General features: G+C 43.3%; 1 protein-coding gene and 1 long non-coding RNA gene across 4 annotated transcripts; both read left to right on the top strand.

Moving 5' to 3' along the window:
• The first annotated feature begins 222 nt into the window (after positions 1-222).
• On the top strand, positions 223-2,450 carry LOC130541792 (uncharacterized). Its single transcript, XR_008955913.1, has 3 exons — positions 223-386; positions 958-1,039; positions 2,206-2,450. It is a non-coding gene; the product is annotated as an uncharacterized LOC130541792 (long non-coding RNA).
• A 12,895-nt stretch (positions 2,451-15,345) lies between these two features.
• LOC129393091 (spermatogenesis-associated protein 31A1-like) lies at positions 15,346-23,046 on the top strand. 3 transcript variants are annotated; one of them, XM_055092002.2, is made up of 4 exons: positions 15,346-17,041; positions 18,187-18,274; positions 18,842-18,902; positions 19,158-23,046. In XM_055092002.2, the coding sequence occupies exons 1-4, from the start codon at positions 16,811-16,813 to the stop codon at positions 22,891-22,893; spliced, it is 4,116 nt and encodes a 1,371-aa protein (XP_054947977.1). In that variant the 5' UTR covers positions 15,346-16,810; the 3' UTR covers positions 22,894-23,046. The 3 variants fall into 3 exon arrangements, with proteins under 3 accessions (XP_054947977.1, XP_054947978.1, XP_054947979.1); XM_055092004.1 differs by lacking the exons at positions 15,346-17,041; positions 18,187-18,274 and adding an exon at positions 18,438-18,517 and having other exon boundaries at positions 19,158-19,219; positions 19,702-23,039; XM_055092003.1 differs by having other exon boundaries at positions 16,907-18,517; positions 19,158-23,045.
• The last annotated feature ends 1,151 nt before the right edge of the window (positions 23,047-24,197 follow it).

The following is a 24,197-nucleotide window of genomic DNA, read 5'->3' as shown; positions in this document are numbered from 1 at the left end:
TACTTACTTAAAAATAAACTTAATGATTGCTAATTACTCAGTTATTTATAATGCATTTCAAAATTAACTTTATTGTCTAAACCTCTTAACACAAATGTATTAAATTATGTAACAGAGAATTGGCTATTTTTGTTCAAATATCTATTCTTGTCAGACTTAAAATATCACTCAGCTATATGATTAAAAATGAACTACAGTCATTAAATTATTTCCCACTTATTTGTGGCATTTCTCCATATTAGAGGAGACAAACAGTGCTCTTTGAATCTGATGACAGTTCTATTGATAATGGCCATCACAATCTAGTTACACATTATTAATAAGGTCAAGGCATGAATAAAGTTTCTCCCTTGTTTCCACTCAAAAACTACAAGTATAGTTCTTTGGTAAGATGCTCCAACCATGGCTGGGTGCGGTGGCTCAAGCCTGTAACCCCAGCACTTTGGGAGGCTGAGGCGGGCAGATCACGAAGTCAGGAGATTGAGACTATCCTGGCTAACGTGGTGAAATTCTGTCTCTACTAAAAAATACAAAAAATTAGCTGGGCATGGTGGCGTGCACATGTAGTGCCAGCTACTCGGGAGGCTGAGGCAGGAGAATGGTGAGAACCTGGGAGGTGGAGCTTGCAGTCAGCCGAGATCACGCCACTGCACTCCAGCCTGGGCAACACAGTGAGACTCCGTCTCAAAATAAATAAATAAAATAAAATAAAAAATAAAATAAAAAAAGATGCTCCAACCATGATTGGTGATGCCAATCATAGCAGAAAAGAGAATATTGAGAAATAATAAGACAGCTACTTTAAACCATTCTGTGCCTGAACATTTTGATGGCAATATTGGTCATATTATAAATTTGAAAATATAAATGGTAATCTAAATTGACTTTAGTCTACCAGTGATTATGAGAGCTTTATCTAAGTGAAACACTTGCATTTTTATTTCTAACATTTTTTAGAAAATGTGAAACTCCGACCAAGTGCAGTGGCTCATGCCTGTAATCCCAGCTCGTTGGGAGGCCGAGGCAGGTGGATCACAAGGTCAAGAGATCGAGACCATCCTGTCCAATCTGGTGAAACCCCGTCTCTACTAAAAATACAAAAATTAGCTGGGCGTGGTGATGCGCACATGTAGTCCCAGCTACTCGGGAGGCTGAGGCAGGAGAATCGCTTGAACCCGGGAGGTGAAGGTTGCAGTGAGCCAAGATCGTGCCACTGCACTCCAGCCTGGGCGACAGAGCAAGACTCCATCTCAAAAAAAAAAAAAAAAAAAAAAGAAGAAGAAAAAGAAAATGTGAAGCTCCTTATTATTTTGTTTTAATTTTAAGAATTCCACTTCCTAGATAAGCAGAACATAGAGCCAAGTGCTATGTTCCGGCTGTTTTTAATGAGTATATTTCTGTTCTCCCCAATTTATTATTTATTAATGTCTAACTTCAATTAGTTGAGTTGATTACTTTTCATACACCATTGACTAAAGGAAACCTAATTTTACACGTAATTCAAGGGGATCTGTAAGTAAGAACATTTTAAAATTAAACCAACACATGTGCATTGAAAATCATTCAAACAGTTTGATGGGCAAAAAACCAGTGAAAACCAGAAACTTTTTTTTTTCCTTCCACAGACCTTGGTCCTGTTTTTCAGAGTCAGGCAAGGTTGATCATTTTCTTTTTTTACTATATGCTATTCTCTTGAACTGTAAATAATATTATACAATCACCTAATTTTGTTTTAACAATTTTAAGTAATATCCCTTGACTTTTTATGAACGGTAGAGAATATAGCTCATTTACCCTACTTTCTTCTTCTAAAACTATATTTCCAATTTAGTCTTTAATATATAATTTTATGGGATTTTTTAAAAATTTGCTTTCTCTAAATAATATACTTACAGTGCTTAATTCTTTGCTTAAATAATATACTGTTTAGATAATATATGGTCCATCCAATTTGAACACCACTGATTGGCTCAGTAGGATGTGGAGATTAGTGTACAACTTCCCTCCCCTCCAACAGTCCCTGTCATAGCTTTTGACTTGTATCAAATTTCGTTCTATGCTTATATTTTCACATTTTATGTAAATTACGTCCTATTTTGTAATTATAATAAAGTCTGTGCTTTGTTCGTAGGTTAATTTTGATCATGGAATCTCAAGTGAATTGACAGCATCATTATTATGTTTTCTTTTTTTTTCAAACCACAGTCGCAGGTGGCGTGATTTGATTTGTGTGAAGGCAATGAAATGATACACAGATACACCGAAGCCTCCCAAAAGAATCCTGGTTCCAAGACTCAAGAAGATGGATTAATGTTTTTCCATTAATTGTTGGAATTTGTGCCATTTTTTACTATGTGCCATCAATTTTAAAGCACTTCTGAAAAGACATAACAATCTAAATGAGATGGCATTTTAAATTCATAAAAATATAGTATTTTCCTCAACTTTTATACATTTATGATGCATTATTTCTTATTTCCCGGGAATTTTACTACCTTTGTTTTGAATGATTAAAAAGGAAACACAGCACTTTTTTCAGCACATCACCAAGATAGCCTAGTTAATATTCTTCTCTTTCTGAAGTCGTTGAATTGGGACAGACAGCTTGCCAGGCCTGCTGCCACGTGTCAGCATCGCATCCCTACATTCAACCACACTTGCATCTAACGACCATCTCTTTCATTAAATTTCTTTTGCACCTTTTCTTCCTGAATGAGTGCATGATACTTAATTTTCCTGTGCACTTGCATGTCTCAAGAAGGTTTTAATTCTTTTTGTATTGCATCAATATTTAAGTTAAGTTTATAGTTGCAAAATGATTTATACTCAGAACATTGAAGACTCCTTTGTTTTGTTACATCCTGTCAAAATGATGAGAAGACAGATCATCCTTTAGGGAAAAATTGGTTTTGATTGGTGTCAGCCTTTCCAACAGCAATGCTGGAGACAAGAATAAAATGAAGTGATATTTTTCAAGGATTAAAAGGAAACCAATTTTAATCCTTGAATTATTTGCAGCCACAATCTTTTAAATATGGAAGCCCAGAAAAAGACATTAAAAAGTAAGGCCTCAAAAGTTTTATTTCAAATAAATCCCTTTGAAAATGCTTACAGGACATACTCCACTAAGAAGAGAAACACACCGTGGTGTTAGAACTGAGGGTTCCAGAACCAATGGTAGTGGTGTTCATCATAGCCTAAAAAATACATGCAAACATAACATATTGAAAACAACCCCGAGTAAACTTCAGAAAGCACCCCCTTAGACAAAGTGCTGTCGTAACAGAGAAAGCAAACCAGAGGTGGCAAGAGGAGGCTAGAGCACTTATCTGGTTTGCTGAGATGATATTAATTTTGACACATATCAGAAATTGAGAAAATTAACATAAGTAATGATATAACCACCATTACAATGTTAAAAATTTCCAGATTTCAAACAAATAGAAAAAGATTTGATCTATAGAGTGAAAGGTACAAATAGGAAAAAATAAACAGTAAAGAAAGTATGAAAAATCATAAAATGAGATGACAGAAATAAGTCACAATGGAACAATAATTACATAAATCAAAGGTTAAGATTGTCAGGTAAAATTTTTAAGTGTCGAAAAAACACTCAATAAAACCTATCGAAAATAAATTAGTGTAAAAAATATAGCAGGAAAATATGAATAAAAAGAGCTAGGTCCAATTTTTGATAAAAATTTGAATTCAAGTTAATAATATCCTAAAGAAGGAAAAAATCTGTAGACCAATAGAGAGAAAGGAAAGGCGCATTCAGACAAAGAAAATGTGTACAGAACACACTAGGGATATCAGAAGAGGCTGCTCATGGCCAGGCATGGTGGCTCATACCTGTAATCCCAGCACTATGGGAGGCCAAGGTGGGTGGATCACCTGAGCTCAGGAGTTCAGGACCAGCCTGGGCAGCAAGGGAAACCCCATCTCTACCAAAAATACAAAAAAATTCACTAGCCATAGTGGCACATGCCTGTGGTTCCCGTTACATGGGAGGCTGAGGTGAGAGGATTGCTTGAGCCCGGGAGGCGGAGGTTGCAGAGAGCCCAGATTTTGCCACTGCACTCCAGCCTGGGCAAGAATGTGAGACCCAGTCTCAAAACAAAACAAAACAAAACAAAACAAAAAAGAAGCTGCTCAAGACCAGACTGAGCTCCTAGACCTTGAACTCCAGTCCCACCTCACACCCTAAGGTTCCTAAAGAATCAGTAACTTAGTTCACCCTACCGCACTCCTGACTTCTGGATGTAGCACAAGTTTCTAAACTTATGCAAACAGTGAGGACTATCTATTTTGACAAAATAAGAAATGGAGTCAAGGCAACATGTAAAAGATATTTTTGCCAGTTTTATTGATTAACAAAGAAAAATTGTATATAGTTAAGGTATGCAGTGTGATATTTTGATATACATATACATTGTGAAGTGATGATTACCACAATCAAGCTAACATATTCATCACCTCACCTGGTTACCTTTTTATTTGTGTTTGTGTGGTGGAGAACACTTGAGATCTACTCTTTCAGCAAATTTCAAGTATACATTATTATTGACTTTAGTCACTATGCTGTACATTAGATCTCCAGAACTTATTCATCTTATAACTGAAAGTTTGTACTTTCTGACAAACATTTTTTCTTTTCCCCCAACTCCCAGGCCCTAGTAAGCACGATTTTACTCTGTTACCATGAGTTTGACATTTTCTTAGTATGCATATAAGTGAAATCATGCAGGATTTTTTTGCATCTGTTCCTGGCTTATTTTACTTACCATAATAAACTCCAGGTTTATCCATCTTGTTACAAATGGCAGTATTTCCTCATTTTTAAAGGCTAAATGATATTCCATTACATATGTGTGTGTGTCTGTGTGTGTGTGTGTGTAATACATTTAAAACATCCATTCATCTGTCAATGGACACAGGGAGTTTCCATACCTTGGCTGTGTAAATAACACTGTAATAAACATGTAAGTATATATATATATCTCTCTCTGAGATAGTGATTTTCTTTACTTTGGATATATACCCAGATGTGGGATTGCTGGATCATATGGGAGTTCCATTTTTAATTTTTTGAGGAAACTCCATACTGTTGTCTGTAATGGCTGTACCAATTTACATTCCCATCAACTATCAACTAAGCACAAGGGTTTCTGTTTCTCAATATCCTCAGCAACATTTGTTACCTTTTTACTGTTATAAAAGCCATCCTAATAGATGTGAGGTGATATCTCACTGTGCATTTTCCTGATGATTAGTGGTGGCAAACATATTTTTCTTAATATATACCTATTGTCAATCGTATGTCCTTTAGAAATGTATCTCTTCAGGTCTGATATGCTTTGGCTGCGTCCCCACCCAAATCGCATGTTGAATTGTAGCTCCCATAATTCCCATGTGTTATGGGAGGGACCCAGTAGGAGACAGTTGAATCATGGGAGCAGTTTTCCCCATACTGTTTTTGTGGTAGTAAATAAGCCTCACAAGATCCGATTGTTTTATAAGCGATTTCCTTTTTCACTTGGCTTTCATTCTGTCTTGCCTGCTGCTGTGTAATATGTGCCTTTAGCCTCCCACCATAAGTAAGGCCTCCCCAGCCTCATGGAACTGTGAGTCCATTAAACCTCTTTTTCTTTATAAATCACACAGTCTTTGGTATGCCTTTATCAGCAGCATGCAAACAGATGAATACAGTAAATTGGTACTGGTAGAGTGGGGTGCTGCTGTAAAGTTATCCAAAAATGTGGAACCAACTTCGGAACTGGGTAACAGGCAGAGGTTGGAACAGTTTGGAGGGCTCAGAAAAAGACAGAAAAATGTGAAAAAGTTTGGAACTCCCTAGAGATTTGTTGACTAGCTTTGACCAAAATGCCAATAATGATATGGACAATGAAACTCAGGCTGAGGTTGTCTCAGATAGTGATGAGGAACTTGTTGGGAACTGGAGTCAAGGAAAATCTTGCTATGTTTTAGCAAAGAGACTGGCAGCATTTTGCCCCTGCGCTGGAGATGTGTGGAACTTTGAACTTGAGGGAGATGATTTAGGGTAGCTGGCAGAAGAAATTTCTAAGCAGCAAAGAATTCAAGAGGTGACTTGGGTGCTGTTAAAAGCATTCAGTTTTAAAAGGAAACAGCACAAAACTTTGGAAAATTTACAGCCAAACGATGTGATAGAAAAGAAAAACCAATTTTCTGAGGAGAAATTCAAGCCAGCTGCAGAAATTTGCATAAGCAACAAGGACCCAAATGTTCATCACCAAGACAATGGGGAAAATATCTCCAGGACATGTCAGAGAACTTTGCAGCAGTCCCTCCCATTACAGGCCAAGAGGCCTAAAAGGAAAAAATGGTTTCCTGGGCTGGATTCAGGGAACCCCTGCTGTTTGCCACCTAGTGACTTGATGCCCTGCATCCCAGCTACTCTAGCCATGGCTAAAAGGGTCCAAGGTACAGCTTGGACTGTGGATTCAGGTGGTGCAAGCCCCAAACCTTGGCAGTTTCACATGGTGTTGAGCCTGTGGGTGCACAGAAGTCAAGAATTGAGGTTTGGGAATCTCTGCCTAGATTTCAGAGGATGTATGGAAACTCCTAGATGTCCAGAAAGAATTTTGCTGCAGGGGTGGTGCCCTGATGGAAAACCTCTGCTAGGACAGTGCAGAAGGGAAATATGGGGTTGAAGCCCCCACACAGAGTCCCCACTGAGGTACTGCCTACTGGAGCTGTGAGAAGAAGGCCACTGTCCTCCGGACCCCAGAATGGTACAGCCACCAAAAGCTTGATCATGCACACAGGAAGGCTACAGACAATGCCAGTCCATGAAAGCAACCAAGAGGGGGGCTATGTCCTGCAAAGCCACAGGGGTGGAGCTGCCCAAGGCCATGGGAGCCCACCTCTTGCATAAGTGTGACCTGGATGTGAGACATGGAGTCAAAGGAGTTCATTTTGGAGCTTTAAGATTTGACAGGCCTGCTGGATTTTGGACTTGGGGCCTGTAGCCCCTTTGTTTTGGCCAAATTCACCCATTTGGAACAGGTATGTTTACCTGCTCCCTGTACCTCCATTGTATCTGGAAAGTAACTAACTTGCTTTTAACTTTATGAGTTCATAGCTGGAAGGGACTTGCCTTGTCTCAGATAAGACTTTGGACTGTGGACTTTTGAGTTAATACTGAAATGAGTTAAGATGTTGAGGGACTGTTGGGAAGGCATAATTTGTTTTCAAATGTGAAGACATGAAATTTGGGAGGAGCTGGGGCAGAATGATAGGATTCGGCTGTGTCCCTACCCAAATCTCCTCTTGAATCGTAGTTCCCATAATTCCCACATGTTGTGGGAGGGACCTGGTGGAAGACAACTGAATCATGGGGGCAGTTTCTCCCATACTGTTCTCGTGGTAGTAAATAAGTCTCATGAGATCTGATTGCTTTATAACGGGTTTCCCCTTTTGCCTGGCTTTCATCCTGTCTTGCTGGCTGTCATGTAAGACATGCCTTTCACCTTCCACTGTGATTGTGAGGCCTCCCCAGCTACGTGGAACTGTGAATCCATTAAACCTCTTTTTTTTGGAGATGGAGTCTGGCTCTGTCACCCAGGCTGGAGTGCAGTGGCGCGATCTCTGCTCACTGTAAGCTCCACCTCCAAGGTTCACGCCATTCTCCTGCCTCAGCCTCCCAAGTAGCTGGGACTACAGGCACCCACCACCACACCTGGCTAATTTTTTGTATTTTTAATAGAGACAGGATTTCACCATGTTAGCCAGGATGATCTCAATCTCCTGACCTCATGATCCGCCTGCCTCGGCCTCCCAAAGTGCTGGGATTACAGGCGTGAGCCACCGTGTCTGGCCAAACCTTTTTCTTTATAAATTACCCAGTCTCAGGTATGTCTTTATCAGCATCATGAAAACAGACTAATACAAGATCCTTTGGAATTGTCTGAGTTCCTAATTTATTTGGATATTAACTTCTTATCAGATGTATAGTGTGTAAATATTTTCTCCCATTCTTTAGGTTATCTTTTCATTGTATTGGTTGTCTCCTTTGCTGTGCTGAAGCTTTTAGTTTGATTTACTCCCATTTGTCTACTTTTGCTTTTGTTGTCTATACTTTTGGTATCAAATCTGAAAATTTATTACCAATACCAGTATCAAGGAGCTGTTCTCCGATATTTATATCTAAGAGTCTTACAATATTGGTCCTATGTTGAGGTCTTTCATCCATTTTGAGACAATTTTTGTATGTACAGTGAGATAAGGGTTCAGTTTCATTCTTCTGCATGTGGATATCCAGTTTTCCCAACACCATTTAATAAAGAGACTAAATTTTATCATTGTGTACTCTTGGCACCAATGCTAGAGATCAATTGATTGTAAAGTCATGGATTTATTTCTTTCTATGCTCTCTATTCTGTTCCCTTGGCCTACATGTCTGTTTTTATGCCAGTAGCATACTATTTTGATTACTATAGCTTTATAATTTAGTTTGGAATAAGGTAATGTGATGCTTCCACTTTTGTTTTTTCTGCTGAAGGATGTTTTGACTGTTTGGGGTCATTTGAGGTTGCATAAAAATTTTAGAACTGCTTTTTTCCATTTCTTTGAAAAATGCCATTGAAATTTTGATGAGGTTGCATTATATCTATAGATCGCGCTGAGTAATAGGGATATGTATCTTCTTCAAATTCTTTCATCAGTGTTTTATAGTTTTTGGTATATACAAATTTTACTGTCTTATTTAAATTTCTTCCTAAGTAGTTAATTTTTTGATGCTATTGTAAATGAGATTGTGTTCTTTCAGACGGACTCTCACTCTGTCGCCCAGGCTGGAGTGCAGTGGTGTGATCTTGGCTCACTGCAAGCTCTGCCTCCCGGGTTCACGCCAATCTCCTGCCTCAGCCTCCCGCCACCACGCCCAGCTAATTTTTTGTATTTTTAGTAGAGACAGGGTTTCTCCGTGTTAGCCAAGATGGTCTCGATCTCTTGACCTTGTGATCTGCCCACCTCAGACTCCCAAAGTGCTGGGATTACAGGCGTGAGCCACTGTGCCCGGCCCGAGATTGTTTTGTTAATTTCTTTCTGGGATACTCAACTATTAGTATATAAAAACGTAACAGGTTTTTTTAAATGTTAATTATGTGTTCTGCAAATTTGCTTGTTTCTTAATTTTAACAGTTTTTAATTGGAGCCTTTAGCATTTTCTCTATATGAGATCATGTCATCTTCAAATAGAGACACTTTCACTTCTTTTCCAGTTTGGATGCCTTTTATTTCTTTTTCTTACCTAATTGCTCTGGCTAGGACTTACAGACTTTTTCAGAAACCCCCCAAAATAATCTAAGGGAGTCCATTGTCACTAGACCTGCTTTATAAGAAATTCTAAAGGGAGTTCTTCAAACTGAAATGCAATAAGACTAATTAGCATCACGAAAACATATGTAGTTATAAAAAGTCACCAGTAAAAGTAACTACACAGTCAAATTCAAAATATTCCTAATACTGTAGTGATGGAGTATAATCACTTTAACTTTTAAAAGGTTAAAAGACAAAAAATATTACAAATAAATATAACTACAAAATAAACGCTGACATCAAAAAAACATAAAAAGTGGAGGGGAGTAAAGTGTAGGGTTTTGTATATGCTTGAAGTTAAGTTGTTATCAACTTAAAATAGACCATTATAACTATAATCATACATTTCTTAATGTGGATATGTTCTGAATAATGCCTCATTATGCAATTTTGTCATCGTGTGAATATCATAGAGTATACTTACACAAAATTAGATAATACCCCCTACTACACACCCAGGCTATATGGTATAACCTATTGCTTCCAGGCTACAAATCTGTACAGCATTGTACTATACTGAATGCTATAGGCAACTATAATACAATGATAAGCATTTGTGTACCCAAATGTATCTAAACATATAAAAGATACAATAAAAATGTTATAACCTCACAGGGCCACCGTTGTATATGTGGCCCATCATTGACCAAAACATCCTTATGTGGCACATGAGAGCATATGATGTTTTATGGAAGCCTCAGGATAATCACAAAGACAAAACATGTAATAGTTACACAAATGAGAATTTTACCACATTTGAAAAAGAATTAATACAAAGACACAGAAAAGAATCAAAGTATACCACTACAGAAAATAATCAAAATAATCAAATCATGCACAGCAAGAGAGAAATAAAAGAACAAAGAAACTGCAAAATGCCTATCAATAGTTACTTTAAATATCAGTGGACCAAATTAGAAAAGACACAGAGTGGCTGAATGGACAGTAAAACAATAACCAAATATATGCCGCCTATAAGAGATTCACTTCACCTTTAGAGACACACATAGACTGAAAGGAAAGACAGGGAACAAAAAAAAAAGAAAGAGTAGCTATTCTTACAACAAACAAAATAGACTTTAAGTCAAAAACTGTAACAAGAGGGAAAGAAAGTCATTATAGAATGATACAAGGGTCAATTCATCAAGAGGATATAATTACTACAAATATGTATTCTCCCAACTTTGGAACACCTAATTGTATAAAGCAAATATTAACAAATCTGAAGAGAGAAGTGACAACAATAACACAATAACAGTAGGGGACTTCCATATCCCACTTTCAACAATGGATTGATCACTCAGACAGATAATCAATAAGGAAACAGATGACTTGAACTACACTATAGATCAAATGGACCAGACATATACAGGACATTACTTTCCAAAACAGCAAAATACACATTCTTCTTGAGCATACACAGTACATTCTCCTACACAGGTCATATATTGGGCCAGAAAACAAGTCTTAGCAAATTTAAGAAGATTGAAATCTTATCAAGTATTCTTTTTGACCACAGTGGCATGAAACTGAACATTAAAAACAGGAGAAAACTTAGAAAAGTGACAAATATGTGGAAATCAACCAACACACTCCTGAACAACCAATAGATCAAAGAAAACATCAAAAAAGAAATAAAATATCTTGAGACAAACTAAAATGAAAGCACAACATACTAAAACTTATGAGATGAAGCAAAAGCAATTCTAACAGGGAAGTTTATACAGGTTAAGTGCTAAATGAAGAAAAAAGATCTCAAATAAACAATAAACCTCAAAGAAATAGAAAAGAAAAAAAATGAAGCCCAAAATTAGAAGAAGGAAGGAAATAACAAAGATGATAGCAGAAGTAAATGAAATACACTAGAAAAACAATAGAAAAGATCAATGAAACAAAAAGCTGATTTTTTGAAAACATAATGGCTGGGCGCGGTGGCTCATGCCTGTAATCCCAGCACTTTGGGAGGCGGGCAGATCACGAGGTCAGAGATCAAGACCATCCTGGCTAACATGGTGAAACCCCGCCTCTACTAAATATACAAAAAATTGGCAGAGCGGGGCAGCGTGCGCCTGTACTCCCAGCTACTTGGGAGGCTGAGGCAGGGGAATGGCATGAACTCAGGAGGCAGAGCTTGCAGTGAGCGGAGATTGCGCCACTGCACTACAGCCTGGGAGACAGAGCCAGACTGAGTCTCAAAAAAATAAAATAAAATAAAATAAAGATAATAAAAATTGACCAACCTTTCACTAGGCTAAGAAAAAAGAGAGAAGCCTCAAATAAATAAAATTAGAACAAAAAAGCAGATATTAAAATTGGTACCATAGAAATACAAAGGATAATAATAGTCTAAACAACTATGTGTCAACAAATTGTTTAACTTAGAAGAAATAGAGAAATTTCTAGAAACATACATCCCCTAAGATTGAAACATGAAGAAATAGAAAATCAACACAAATAATGAGTAAAAATACTGAGTCAGTGGTCAAAAAGCTCCTGAAAAAGGAAAATCCAAGACCAGATAGCTTAGTGGAGAAGTCTAGCAAATGTTTAAAGAAGAATTAGTACCATTTCTTCACAAACTCTTCCAAAAGTTGAAGAGGAGGGAACACAAACATTTTTTATGAGGCCAGCATTACCCTGATAACAAAGACAGAAAAGGATACTACAAGGTTGACAGATATTTTTAAGGTGCAAATGATGTATTGTTGGAATTGAAAATACAGGATTTGTTTGTACAAAGGTTTGTGTGTGGATAGGTGGATGCGTACTGGTGTGTGCATGCATACATATACAAGCTTACCTTGTTTTATTGCACTTCACTTTATTATGCTTCTCGGATATTGCATTTTTTACAGGTTGAAGGTTTATGGCAACCCTGCATCAAGCAAGTCTACCAGTGCCACTTTTCTGGTAGCATGTGCTTATTTTGTATCTCTGTGTTACATTTTTGTAATTCTTGCAATATTTCAAATGTTTTGTTATTATTATATCTGTTACGGTAATCTGTGATCAGTGATCATTGATATTACTATTGTCATTGTTTTGGGGCATCACAAACCATGCTCCAAAAGACAATGAGCCTAATTGATACATATGTGTGTCTGAATGGTTCCATCGATCTGCCCTTCCTCCATCCCCCCAACTCCTCAGGTCTCCCTGTTTTCTGAGACACAGGAATATTGAAATTAGGCCAATTAATAACTCTACAAAGGCCTCTATGTGTTCAAGTGAAAGTAAGAGTCACACATCTCTTATTTAAATCAAAAGTGAGAAATGATTCAGGTGAGTGAGGAAGGCATGTTAAAAGCTGAAACAGGCCAAAAACTAGGCTTCCTGCACCTGACAGCCAAACTGTGCATGAAAAGAAAAAGTTCTTGAAGGAAATTAAAAGTATTACTCCAATGAACACATGAGTGGTATGAAAGTGAAAGAGACTTATCGCTGATATGGAGAAGGTTTGAGTGGTTTGGATAGAAGATCAAACCAACCACAACATTTCCTTAAGCCAAACCCTAATCGAGAGCAAGGACCTAATTCTTCTTAATTCTCTGAAGGCTGAGAGAGGTTGGGAAGCCACAGAAAAAAAGTTTGAAGCTAGCAGAGATTGGTTCATGAGGTTTAAGGAAAGAAGTCTTCTCCATAAGATAAAAGTGCAAGGAAAAGCAGCAAGTGCTGATGTAGAAGCTGCAGCAAGTCATCCATAAGATCAGCTAAGAGAAGCAACAAAGGTGGCTACACTAAACAAAGGTTTTTACTGCAGATAAAACAGCCTTATATTGGAAGAGGATGTCATCCAGGACTTTTACAGCCAGGTAGCGAAATAAATGCCTGACTTCAATGCTTCAAAGAACAGGATGACTCTTTTGTTAGGGGCTTAAGCTGAAGCCAAAGCTCATCTACCATTCTGAAAATTCTAGGGCCCTTAAGAACTATGCTACATCTACTCTGCCTGTGCTCTATAAATGGGACAAAGCCTGAATGACATCACATCTGTTACGACATGAATATTTTAAGCTCACACCTGAGAACTACTGCTTTAAAAAAAGATCTCTTTCAAAATATTATTGTTCATTGACAATTTACCTGGTCACCCAAGAGCTCTGATGGAGAACTACAAGAAAATTAAAGCTGTTTGCATGCCTGCTAATACAACATCCATTCTGCAGCCCATGGATCAATGAGTAATTTAGACTTTCAAGGCTGATTATCTGAGAAATACATTTCATAAGGCTGTAGCCACCATGTATAGTAGTAGTTCCTTCGATAGATCTGGGCAAAGTAAGTTGAGAACCTTCTAGAAAGGTTTCGCCATTCTAGAAGCATTTGCAATTCATGGGAGGAGGTTAAAATTAAGAACATTTGTGATTCATGGGAGGAGGTCAAAATATCAACATTAAAAGAAATTTGGAAGAAGTTGATTCCAATCCTCATGGATGACTTTGAGGGTTCAAGACTTCAGTGCAAGAAGTAACTGCAGATGCGGTGGAAATAGCATGAGAACTAAGATTAAAAGATGTGAAGAGAACTTAAGATGTGGCTGAATTGCTGAAATCTCATGACAAAATTTTAACAAATGAGAACTTGGATGAGCAAAGAAAGTGGTTTCTTGAGATGGAAACTACTCCAGGTGTAGATGCTGTGAACCTTGTTGAAATGACAACAGAGTATTTAGAAAATTGCATAAACTTAGTGGATAAAGCAGTGGCAGGGTTTGAGAGGATTGTCTCCGATTTGCAGGAAGCTCTACTGTGGGTAAAATGCTATCAAACAGCATTGCATGCTACAGAGGAATCTTGAAAGAAATAGTCAACTGATGTAGCAAACTTCATTGTTGTCTTATTTTAAGAAATTGCCACAGCCACCTCACCTCCAGCAGCTTCCACCATGATGAGTCAGCAGCCACAACACTGAGGCAAGGCCACTGACCAGCAAAAAGATCATGATGTTGAAGACTCAGGTGATCGATAGCATTTTTAAACAGTAAAATAATTTTTGACTAAGGTATGTACATTGACTTTTTTAGACATAATGGTATTGCCCACTTAATAGACTACAGTATAGTATAGACCTAACTTTTATATGCACTGAGAAACCACAAATTCTGTGTGATTTGCCTTATTGCCATATTTGTTTTATTGCAGAACTGGCCACCAGAATCTTCCCTTCCCCTAGAACGCCCTTCACCCAAGCCACCTGCATTTTCCCCTCACCCATCATACCCACCCCCATTGTCTGGCCTGCCCTCCACCTCCTCCAAAAGCCTTCATTGCTCCCCCACTGCTGGACTGCATTCTGACTCCGTCTCAGCGTGACTCAATGGCACTTCCATTGGGCACTGCCCTAAAGAGCTCATCTCCACAGTGGCCTGAAACCAAACCCACAGTATCTCTGAGGTATGCCTATGTAGCAGTCCCATAAGTTATCGTGCACTTTAAGCATTACCAAGTCCAGAACTGTAAATGCTATACATTTACAGAAATACCACTTGAAGGTTTAACTACTTATAACTGTTTCATAATTAGAATTACAAATTTTGAATATTAATTATTTTAATTGGGGGGAGGGGCCAAGATGGTTGAGTAGAAACAGCTCTACTCTGCAGCCCCCACTGAGACAAACATAAACAGCGAGTGAATTCTGCATTTCTAACTGAGGTATCCAGATTCCCTCATTGGGACTGACTAGGCAGTTGGTGTGACCCATGGAGAGCAAGGAAAAGCAGAGTTGGGCGACGGTTCACCCAAGAGCTACACAGGGCAAAGAGACCTCCCTCCTCCAGCCAAGGGAGGCAGTGAGGGATTGTGCTACCCACCCGGGGAACTGTGCTTTACCCAGAGATTTTTGCAAACCCCAGAACAGGTAATCCCTTTGTGAGTCCACACCACCAGGGCCTTGGGTCCCAAGCACAAAGCTGTGCAGACCCATAGCAGGGGCTCCAGCTGGCAGCCACTTGGGCAGGTACTGAGCTGTAGGAGTTTCTGCATACTCTGGTGGCTCGCAGAAATCCAGTGAAGCAGGAGATCCATCAACTCCCATGAGAAGGGGGCTGAAGCCAGGGAGCCAAGCAGACCCACTCCCACAGAACCCCACAAGCTAAGACCCACTGGCATGGAATCCCCACTGGCCAGCACAGCACCTGGAGTCTGCCTAAGAAGACCAAGTTCCTGGGGAGAAGAGTGACCGCCATTACTGCGGGTCTAGCCGGTGGTTTTCCCCCGCCAGTGCTAGGGAGACTGGGTGGTCTGCGCTGGGCAGAATTCCCCACAGTGCAGTACAGAGGCTGTGGCAGATATACCATTATTGTATATCCAAAGGAATATACATCATTCTATTACAAAGATACATGCACGTGTATGTTTATTGCAGCACTGTTCCCAACAGCAAAGACATGGAATCAACCCAATGCCCACCAATGATAGACTGGATAAATAAAATGTGGTACATATACACCATGGAATACTATGCAGCCATAAAAAGGAATGAGATCAAGTCCTTTGCAGGGACATGGATGAAGCTGGAAGCCATTATCCTCAGCAAACTAACACAGGAACAGAAAACCAAATACCACATGTTCTCACTTACAAGTGGGAGCCGAACAATGAGAACATATGGACACTGGGAGGGGAACAACACACCCTGGCACCTGTCGAGGGAGGGCCGGTGGTAGGGAGAGCATCGGGAAAAATAGCTAATGCATGCTGGGTTTAATACCTAAGTGATGGGTTGATAGGTGCAGCAAATCACCATGGTACATATTTGCCTATGTAAGAAAACTGCATGTCCTGCACATGTATCCCGAAAGTTAAAATAAAATAAATACATAAGTACATAAATAAAATTTTAAAAGACAAAAAAAAAACCTTAATTGTATGTGGGTAGTTCCCTTTGATTGAAAGTGAGATAGAAATAATTTTTTAAAACTTACTATTCAAAATTTGCAAAACTAAATAAGAGTAAAAGAAATTTACATTTTGTCCCTGGATTGATACAAGACAAAAACATAGTGTGGGAAAGCTGGAGTTGAGGATGAACGAGATTCTGAGAATAAAAATCCCTGGTACATAGCCAAAATTTCAGAACTTCAGATTTTCAAGGGCTATAAAATAGGTAACCTCAAGCCACCGTCTCCAACAGATAAAAGGAACCAGGTAATATCTATATTCCAGGGAGAAAGAATAGAAAATTGGCTATCACTGACAAAACTTAGTGGGAAGGAGGGATCTAGAAGGTGGGATGGTGGAGGGATCCCCAGCTTGGGGGGTGGGGAGGGGCTGTGCTCCAGTCTCCCCCTCCCCTGCCCCTCTCCCTCCCCCTCCCCCTCCTGCTGCACCTCCCCCTCCCTCTGCGCCTCCCCCTCCCACTGCCCCTCCCCAACAAAGGAGCCCTTTGTGACATCAAGGCCCCACCTCTGTGACACAGGCCTGGGCCCCGGTCCCTAGTCTCCACAGGGATGCCCAGAGCTCAGTTGCTTGAAAGCAATGCGCCTATTCACATGGAGAATCTTCCCTTTCCTTTAAAATTACTTAGTGCCTCATCGCTAAACGCCCCCAGCTCCACACCATGGGTGTTGGATATCTTCCTCACCTTGGTGTTTGCCCTGGGGTTCTTCTTCCTATTACTCCCCTACTTATCTTACTTCCGTTGTGATGACCCACCCTCACCATCGCCTGGGAAGAGAAAGGTAAGGAACCCTCAGTCCCGACCCACAGAGCTTGATTCTCTCCTTTCTTTTTATTATTAGTTCCACTTTTCCAAATCCAGTGGAGAGCCTTCTATGATGGGAAGTCTCAGAAGAGACCAGAACCTCATCCTTCCAGGGAGCGGCAGGGCAGCCAGGGGTTGGTAGGGGTAGATAGTGTACTGGGATTTCCATCCCAAGCTCTCAGTCCATCTGTGGGGGAGCACAGAAGGCATCAAGGCAAAATCAAACCAGTGGACTCAGCACCAGTACCAGTCATGAGACTGGGGAGGTCTCTGTCCGAGACCAGGCCCTGAGCCCTGGCTCATCAGCCCCTTTCTGGGGCAGGTGGCTCAGGGCCCAGCCTCCCCTGTGTGGGGTGATCTGGGGCCTGTGCTGGGCCCCCGAGGGCCTCCCACCAGGGCCTGGTGTCTCCTCTGGTCTCCTGGGAAGCAGAATCCTACCTGATAGCTCAGCAGTGCCTGCGGGCCTGAACTTGGGTGTTCCTGGAGCAGAGGAACAGGGACTGAAGGTGTCCGTGGTGGACCTCATATTGAAAATCCCTCTGTGTGTGTGTGTGTGTGTGTGTGTGTGTGTGATTTTTATTTTATTTGTGTGTGTTATTTTTATTTTATTTTTTATTTTATTTTATTTTTTGAGATGGAGTCTCGCTCTGTGGCGCAGGTTGCAGTGAAATGGAGCGATATCGGCTCACTGCAACCTCTGCTTCCCGAGTTCAAGCCATTCTCCTGTCTTAGCGTCCTGAATAGCTGGGGATTACAGGCGCCCACCACCATGCCTGCCTAATTTTTGTATTTTTAGTAGAGACGGGGTTTTACCATGGCCAGGCTGGTCTCAAACTCCTGACCTCAGGTGATCAACCCACCTTGGCCTCCCAAAGTGCTTGGATTATAGGCGTGAGCCACCGCGCCCAGCCCCCTCTTGCTGTTTTTCTAAGAAGAAAAGCAGTTTATCATCCATTTAAACATGAGTGGGAGGAAGCACACAGAGCTCCCTGAGCAAGACAGAGAGAGCCATGCGGTTCCTGAGTGCAGCATGCTGCGGCTGGGCTGGGGCAGAGAGGGAGAGCCGGTCCTAGCTTCTCGCCCTTTCTTGTCTCCCATTGTCATCTTGTCTCTCCGCGTCAGCTTGTCTCCGTACATCATCGTGTCTCCCAGTGCCCAGTAGGGCGGAGGCGGAGGCCCAGAGGCAGGATGAAAAACCACAGTCTGAGAGGTAAGGCTCTGCCAGAGCACACTAGAGTTAATTTGATCTCATCTGTCCCGGAGGGAACTGACTCTGAAGAAGTCAGTTGAAGAAGCCTGAGGTGGGGGCTCCTAGGAAGGAAATCAGAACCCCGGGTCCTTCTCAGATTCCATGCCGGAATGAAGCCATGGTGGGCCAGGGACTGGGCGTTACCCAGCAGGGGGCAGTGTGTGTGTCCTGGGGAGACCAATGCCTGCCTGGATGCGGAGGGGGGTGAGGGGCCTCCCGCTCCCTGGGAACAGCTGTTCAACTCTGCTAAGGCTGATTCCTCTTTGAGACCACCCCAGTCCTTTCTCCCCACAGGGCAGTTGTGAGGACTGTGGGGGTGGGGGGTCCGTGTGTGGAAGCCCTTTGTGAATGAAAAAGCCCTGTCCTCCATGCCTTGCTATTAACGTCGGGGTCATGTGGCTTTGGACACAGATGGGTGGGGTGCAGGGTCTAATTCCCCATGGTCCTCCCTAAAGAAACAGCCACTCAGCCTCCTGTGAGATCCCAGGCCCCTCCCTCACTGCCCTAACCCAGTCTCCTGATTTCCAGCTGGTAGAGAGTGCCCGAGAGGCCTGGAGAAGACTTTGGACCTGCTTTCACAACTGCAGAGGTGAGGCACTTCCCCTTCCCTGCATCCTTCCTACCAGGGCTGGGACGTGACCCCAGGGCCACAGGCAGCCTGGAGCTGACCTGGGATGGGGAGACCAGGGGGACAGAGGATGGGAGTAAAACCCTGGGGCGAGGGGTAGCAGGAGAATTGGGCAATCAGGGTGTGGGGTGGTGGAGGGGCTGTGGCCCGAGCACCCACTCTGCCCTCCGGCCCCACCGGCTCCTGGCTGCAGCTCATGCCTCCTGTCTCCTGCAGCCTCCTGGAGCCACACCTTGACAAAGGTGACTTTGGTCAGCTCTCCGGTCCAGACCCCCCAGGTGAGGTGGGCGAAAAAGCACCTGATGGAGCCTCCCAGTCCTCTCATGAGCCTATGGAAGATGCTGCTCCCATTCTCTCCCCGTTAGCTTCCCCGGATCCTCAAGCCAAGCATCCTCAGGATCTGGCCTCCACCCCATCGCCAGGCCCAATGACCACCTCAGTCTCCTCCCTAAGTGCCTCCCAGCCACCAGAACCTTCCCTTCCCCTAGAACACCCCTCACCCGAGCCACCTGCACTTTTCCCTCACCCACCACACACCCCTGATCCTCTGGCCTGCTCTCCGCCTCCTCCAAATGGCTTCACTGCTCCTCCCCTGCGGGACTCCACACTGATAACTCCATCTCACTGTGACTCAGTGGCACTTCCACTGGGCACCGTCCCTCAAAGCTTGTCTCCACATGAGGATTTGGTGGCTTCTGTCCCAGCCATCTCAGGCCTTGGTGGCTCAAACAGTCATGTTTCTGCCTCCTCCTGGTGGCAGGAGACTGCCAGAACCTCGTGCGCCTTTAACTCATCAGTCCAGCAAGATCATCTTTCCCGCCACCCACCAGAGACCTGTCAGATGGAAGCTGGTAGCCCGTTTTTGCTCAGCTCTGATGGCCAGAATGTCGTGGGGATACAAGTCACAGAAACAGCCAAGGTCAACATTTGGGAAGAAAAAGAAAATGTTGGATCATTTACAAATCAAATGACCCCAGAAAAGCACTTAAATTCTTTGCGGAATTTGGTTAAATCATTGGATGCTGAGCAGGACACCACAAACCCAAAACCCTTCTGGAACATGGGAGAGAACTCGAAACAGCTGCCCGGACCTCAGAAGCTCTCAGATCCTAGGCTCTTGCAGGAAAGTTTTTGGAAGAATTATAGCCAGCTTTTCTGGGGCCTCCCCTCTCTGCACAGCGAGTCCCTGGTGGCTAACGCCTGGGTAACTGACAGGTCTTATACTTTACGGTCTCCTCCTTTCTTGTTCAATGAAATGTCCTATGTCTGCCCAATTCAAAGGGAGACTACAATGTCCCCACTGCTTTTCCAGGCCCAGCCCCTGTCCCATCTGGGGCCCGAGTGCCAACCCTTTATTTCATCCACACCCCAATTCCGGCCCACACCTATGGCTCAGGCCGAGGCTCAGGCCCATCTTCAATCCTCTTTCCCAGTCCTATCTCCTGCTTTTCCATCCCTGATTAAGAACACTGGAGTAGCTTGCCCTGCATCGCAGAATAAAGTGCAAGCTCTCTCCCTACCTGAAACTCAGCACCCTGAATGGCCTTTGTTGAGGAAACAACTAGAAGGTAGGTTGGCTTTACCCTCTGAGGTCCAAAAATCTCAGGACGTCTTTAGTGTCTCCACTCCTAACCTTCCCCAGGAAAGTTTGACACCCATTCTGCCTGAGAACTTTCCAGTCAGTCCTGAAATCTGGAGACAACTGGAGCTACACATAAAAAAGTGGATCATCCAACACTGGGGCAAGCTGGGAAGGATCCAAGAGTCTCCGGATCTGATGCAGCTTCGGGATGAATCACCAGGGACAAGTCAGGCCAAGGGCAAACCCAGTCCCTGGCAGTCCTCCATGTCCACAGGTGAAAGCAGCAAGGAGGCACAGAAGGTGAAGTTCCAGCTAGAGAGCGACCCGTGCCCACATCTGGGGCAAATTCTGGGTGAGACCCCACAAAATCTATCCAGGGACATGAAAAGCTTCCCACGGAAGGTTCTGGGGGTGACTTCTGAGGAGTCGGAAAGGAACTTGAGGAAGCCCTTGAGGAGTGACTCGGGAAGTGATTTATTAAGATGCACAGAGAGGACTCATATAGAAAACATCCTGAAAGCCCACATGGGCAGGCACTTGGGCCAGACCAACGAGGGCTTGATCCCCGTGCGTGTGCGTCGATCCTGGCTTGCTGTCAACCAGGCTCTTCCCGTGTCCAACACCCACATGAAAACCAGCAATCTAACAGCCCCAAAAAGTGGGAAAGCCTGTGTGAACACAGCCCAGGTGCTTTCCTTCCTCGAGCCGTGTACTCAGCAGGTGTTGGGAGCCCATATTGTGAGGTTTTGGGCCAAACACAGGTGGGGTCTACCCCTCAGGGTCCTCAAGCCCATTCAGTGCTTTAAACTGGAAAAGGTTTCATCCTTGTCCCTTACACAGCTTGCCGGTCCCTCCTCAGCCACCTGTGAATCTGGGGCTGGCTCAGAAGTTGAGGTGGACATGTTCCTTAGAAAGCCACCAATGGCAAGTCTGAGAAAGCAGGTGCTGACCAAAGCATCTGATCACATGCCAGAGAGTCTTCTGGCCTCCTCACCTGCATGTAAGCAGTTCCAGAGGGCACCGCGAGGAATCCCATCTTGGAATGATCATGGGCCCTTGAAGCCTCCTCCAGCTGGAGAGGAGGGCAGGTGGCCATCTAAGCCCCTCACGTACAGCCTCACAGGCAGCACCCAGCAGAGCAGGAGCTTAGGAGCCCAATCTTCAAGGGCTGGAGAGACAAGGGAGGCAGTGCCACAACGCAGAGTCCCCTTGGAAACCTGTATGCTGGCAAACCTCCAAGCCACAAGTGAGGATGTGCATGGTTTCGAGGCTCCAGGGACCAGCAAAAGCTCTCTACACCCTAGAGTGTCTGTCTCCCAAGATCCAAGAAAGCTGTGTCTTATGGAGGAGGTTGTTAGTGAATTTGAGCCTGGAATGGCCACAAAGTCAGAGACCCAGCCTCAAGTTTGTGCCGCTGTTGTGCTCCTTCCAGATGGGCAAGCATCTGTTGTGCCCCACGCTTCAGAGAATTTGGCTTCTCAGGTGCCCCAGGGCCATCTCCAGAGCATGCCTACTGGGAACATGTGGGCTTCCCAGGAGCTACATGACCTCATGGCAGCCAGAAGGAGCAAACTGGTGCACGAGGAGCCCAGAAACCCAAACTGTCAAGGCTCATGCAAGAGCCAAAGGCCAATGTTTCCCCCTATTCACAAGAGTGAGAAGTCTAGGAAGCCCAACTTAGAAAAACATGAAGAAAGGCTTGAAGGATTGAGGACTCCTCAACTTACCCCAGTCAGGAAAACAGAAGACACCCATCAGGATGAAGGCGTCCAGCTACTGCCGTCAAAGAAACAGCCTCCTTCAATAAGCCACTTTGGAGAAAACATCAAGCAATTTTTTCAGTGCATTTTTTCAAAGAAAAAAAGCAAGCCGGCACCAGTCACTGCTGAGAGCCAAAACACAGTAAAAAACAGATCATGTGTGTACAGCAGCAGTGCTGAAGCTCAGGGTCTCGTGACGGCAGTTGGACAAATGCTGGAGGAGAAAATGTCAGTTTGTCATGCGCGCCATGCCTCGAAGGTAAATCAGCACAAACAGAAGTTTCAAGTCCCAGTCTGTGGGTTTCCCTGCAACCACAGGCACCTCTTCTACTCAGAACACGGCAGAATATTGAGCTATGCAGCCAGCAGTCAACAAGCCACTCTCAAGAGCCAGGGTTGTCCCAACAGAGACAGGCAAATCAGAAATCAACAGCCCTTGAAAAGTGTGCGGTGCAACAATGAGCAATGGGGCCTGCGACATCCCCAAATCTTGCACCCCAAGAAAGCTGTATCCCCAGTCAGTCCCCCTCAGCACTGGCCGAAGACATCCGGTGCCTCTAGCCACCATCACCACTGTCCAAGGCACTGTCTTCTTTGGGAAGGTATCTGATTTGGTCAGTCACAAATTCTTTTTTAGCCTTCCCTGGAGAAAAACAAGTCCCCAAGAAAAAATTCACTCTATGTAGAGAAAAAATATTTTCTCTCATGTTAGTACATGCAGAACATTTAATATTCCACAATAAATATGGTTTTTTATTCATAAGAGGGTGATGGCTTTTATTTGTGCCATGCTTGGTGTGGGCTTGGTTTCCAGAAGCGACAGGACGTGGAGGGATGTTGACAGTGGTGCTGTAAGCCCACCTTCATCCTGAGTTCCTTCACTGAACCTTATGTTTCCGTAATACCGTCTTTACACAAACAACAAAAAATTCTAAAAACAAGATGAGAAAAACCTATGAAGGTCCCACTCTGAAATAAGGTTCAACCCATCTTTCCACTACTTACTCTACCTCAAACTTCATGCAGCTGTAGGGAGAAGGTTTGCAGAGATGTCACGGGACTGAACATCTCCATGCAGGCTCCAGGAAGTGCCACAACCGAGTACCTTCATGTGTCACAAAATAGTGGAAGTCTGGGTGGGAGAGTGCTGGGCCCTGAGTTCAGAAGTGGGCGAAGTCTTGACCCTGGGTATCCTGGTGGAGAATAGATAATGTCTGCCCCTGGGAAGCCCCTTCTCTCCCTGACAAAGGCTGGGATGGAGATGGGCCCTCTTAGCTCAGCCAACATGCGAAGCAGAGAGTCCCCATCCCACTGCCTCTCCCTTTCTCGCACTCTGGAGTGGCGGTGGGGACAGACCTTCCAGCTCTGTGCATGTGTAGGTGGGGGCTAGGGGGTCAGGGGGGCAGCCTTCATGGAGGTTGCTGAGGGCCGTGAACTCCCCTGCCCCAGATGAGTGAATGACCCTGCTCCTGGGTCACCGGCCTTTGTCTATCTCACCTACATGTCTCTCAGCTTCAGCGAAGTAGTTCTGGGTGAATGGAGTAGGGTATGCCTGTGTGTGCAGAGGCTTCTGATGGTGGGACTCTGTAGAGCTACAGGGGATGCAGACAGAGAATTGAAAAGGAGGCAAAGTGGTGTGTGTGAGGGAGCCATCAGCGGTGCCGTGAGCCAGGAGACTCTGACATTCCAACCCCTTAGACAGGCCTAGAGGGGCCTAGTGTCTCATCCTGGCCACACCCCAGGGTCTGTCTCTGCTCCAGCTCCCAGATCACAGACCCCTAGAAAAACCATATTTACCCCCAACACAGAGGGCCATATTAGTGAGAAGGCAAAGTGAATAAGGAAGATGAATTTCTTAACATCTTCGATAAGCTTGCACATAATAATCTACTGAACTTTTTTTTTTTTTTTTGA

The sequence above is a fragment of the Pan paniscus genome, chromosome 11, assembly GCF_029289425.2.
Source record: "Pan paniscus chromosome 11, NHGRI_mPanPan1-v2.0_pri, whole genome shotgun sequence".
NCBI classification, from domain to species: domain Eukaryota; kingdom Metazoa; phylum Chordata; class Mammalia; order Primates; family Hominidae; genus Pan; species Pan paniscus.
The sequence above is the reverse complement of the archived record's forward strand: the minus strand, read 5'-3'. Positions and strand labels throughout refer to the sequence as shown.

What these genes read in the sequence shown, in the direction of transcription:
- LOC129393091 (XM_055092002.2), top strand. Translation starts at nt 16,811, where the DNA reads ATGCCCAGAGCTCAGTTGCTTGAAAGCAATGCGCCTATTCACATGGAG. An exon ending in GAAAAACCACAGTCTGAGAG is followed by an intron (nt 18,275 to 18,841) that starts GTAAGGCTCTGC and finishes CCTGATTTCCAG; the next exon opens with CTGGTAGAGAGTGCCCGAGA. An exon ending in CTGCTTTCACAACTGCAGAG is followed by an intron (nt 18,903 to 19,157) that starts GTGAGGCACTTC and finishes TGTCTCCTGCAG; the next exon opens with CCTCCTGGAGCCACACCTTG.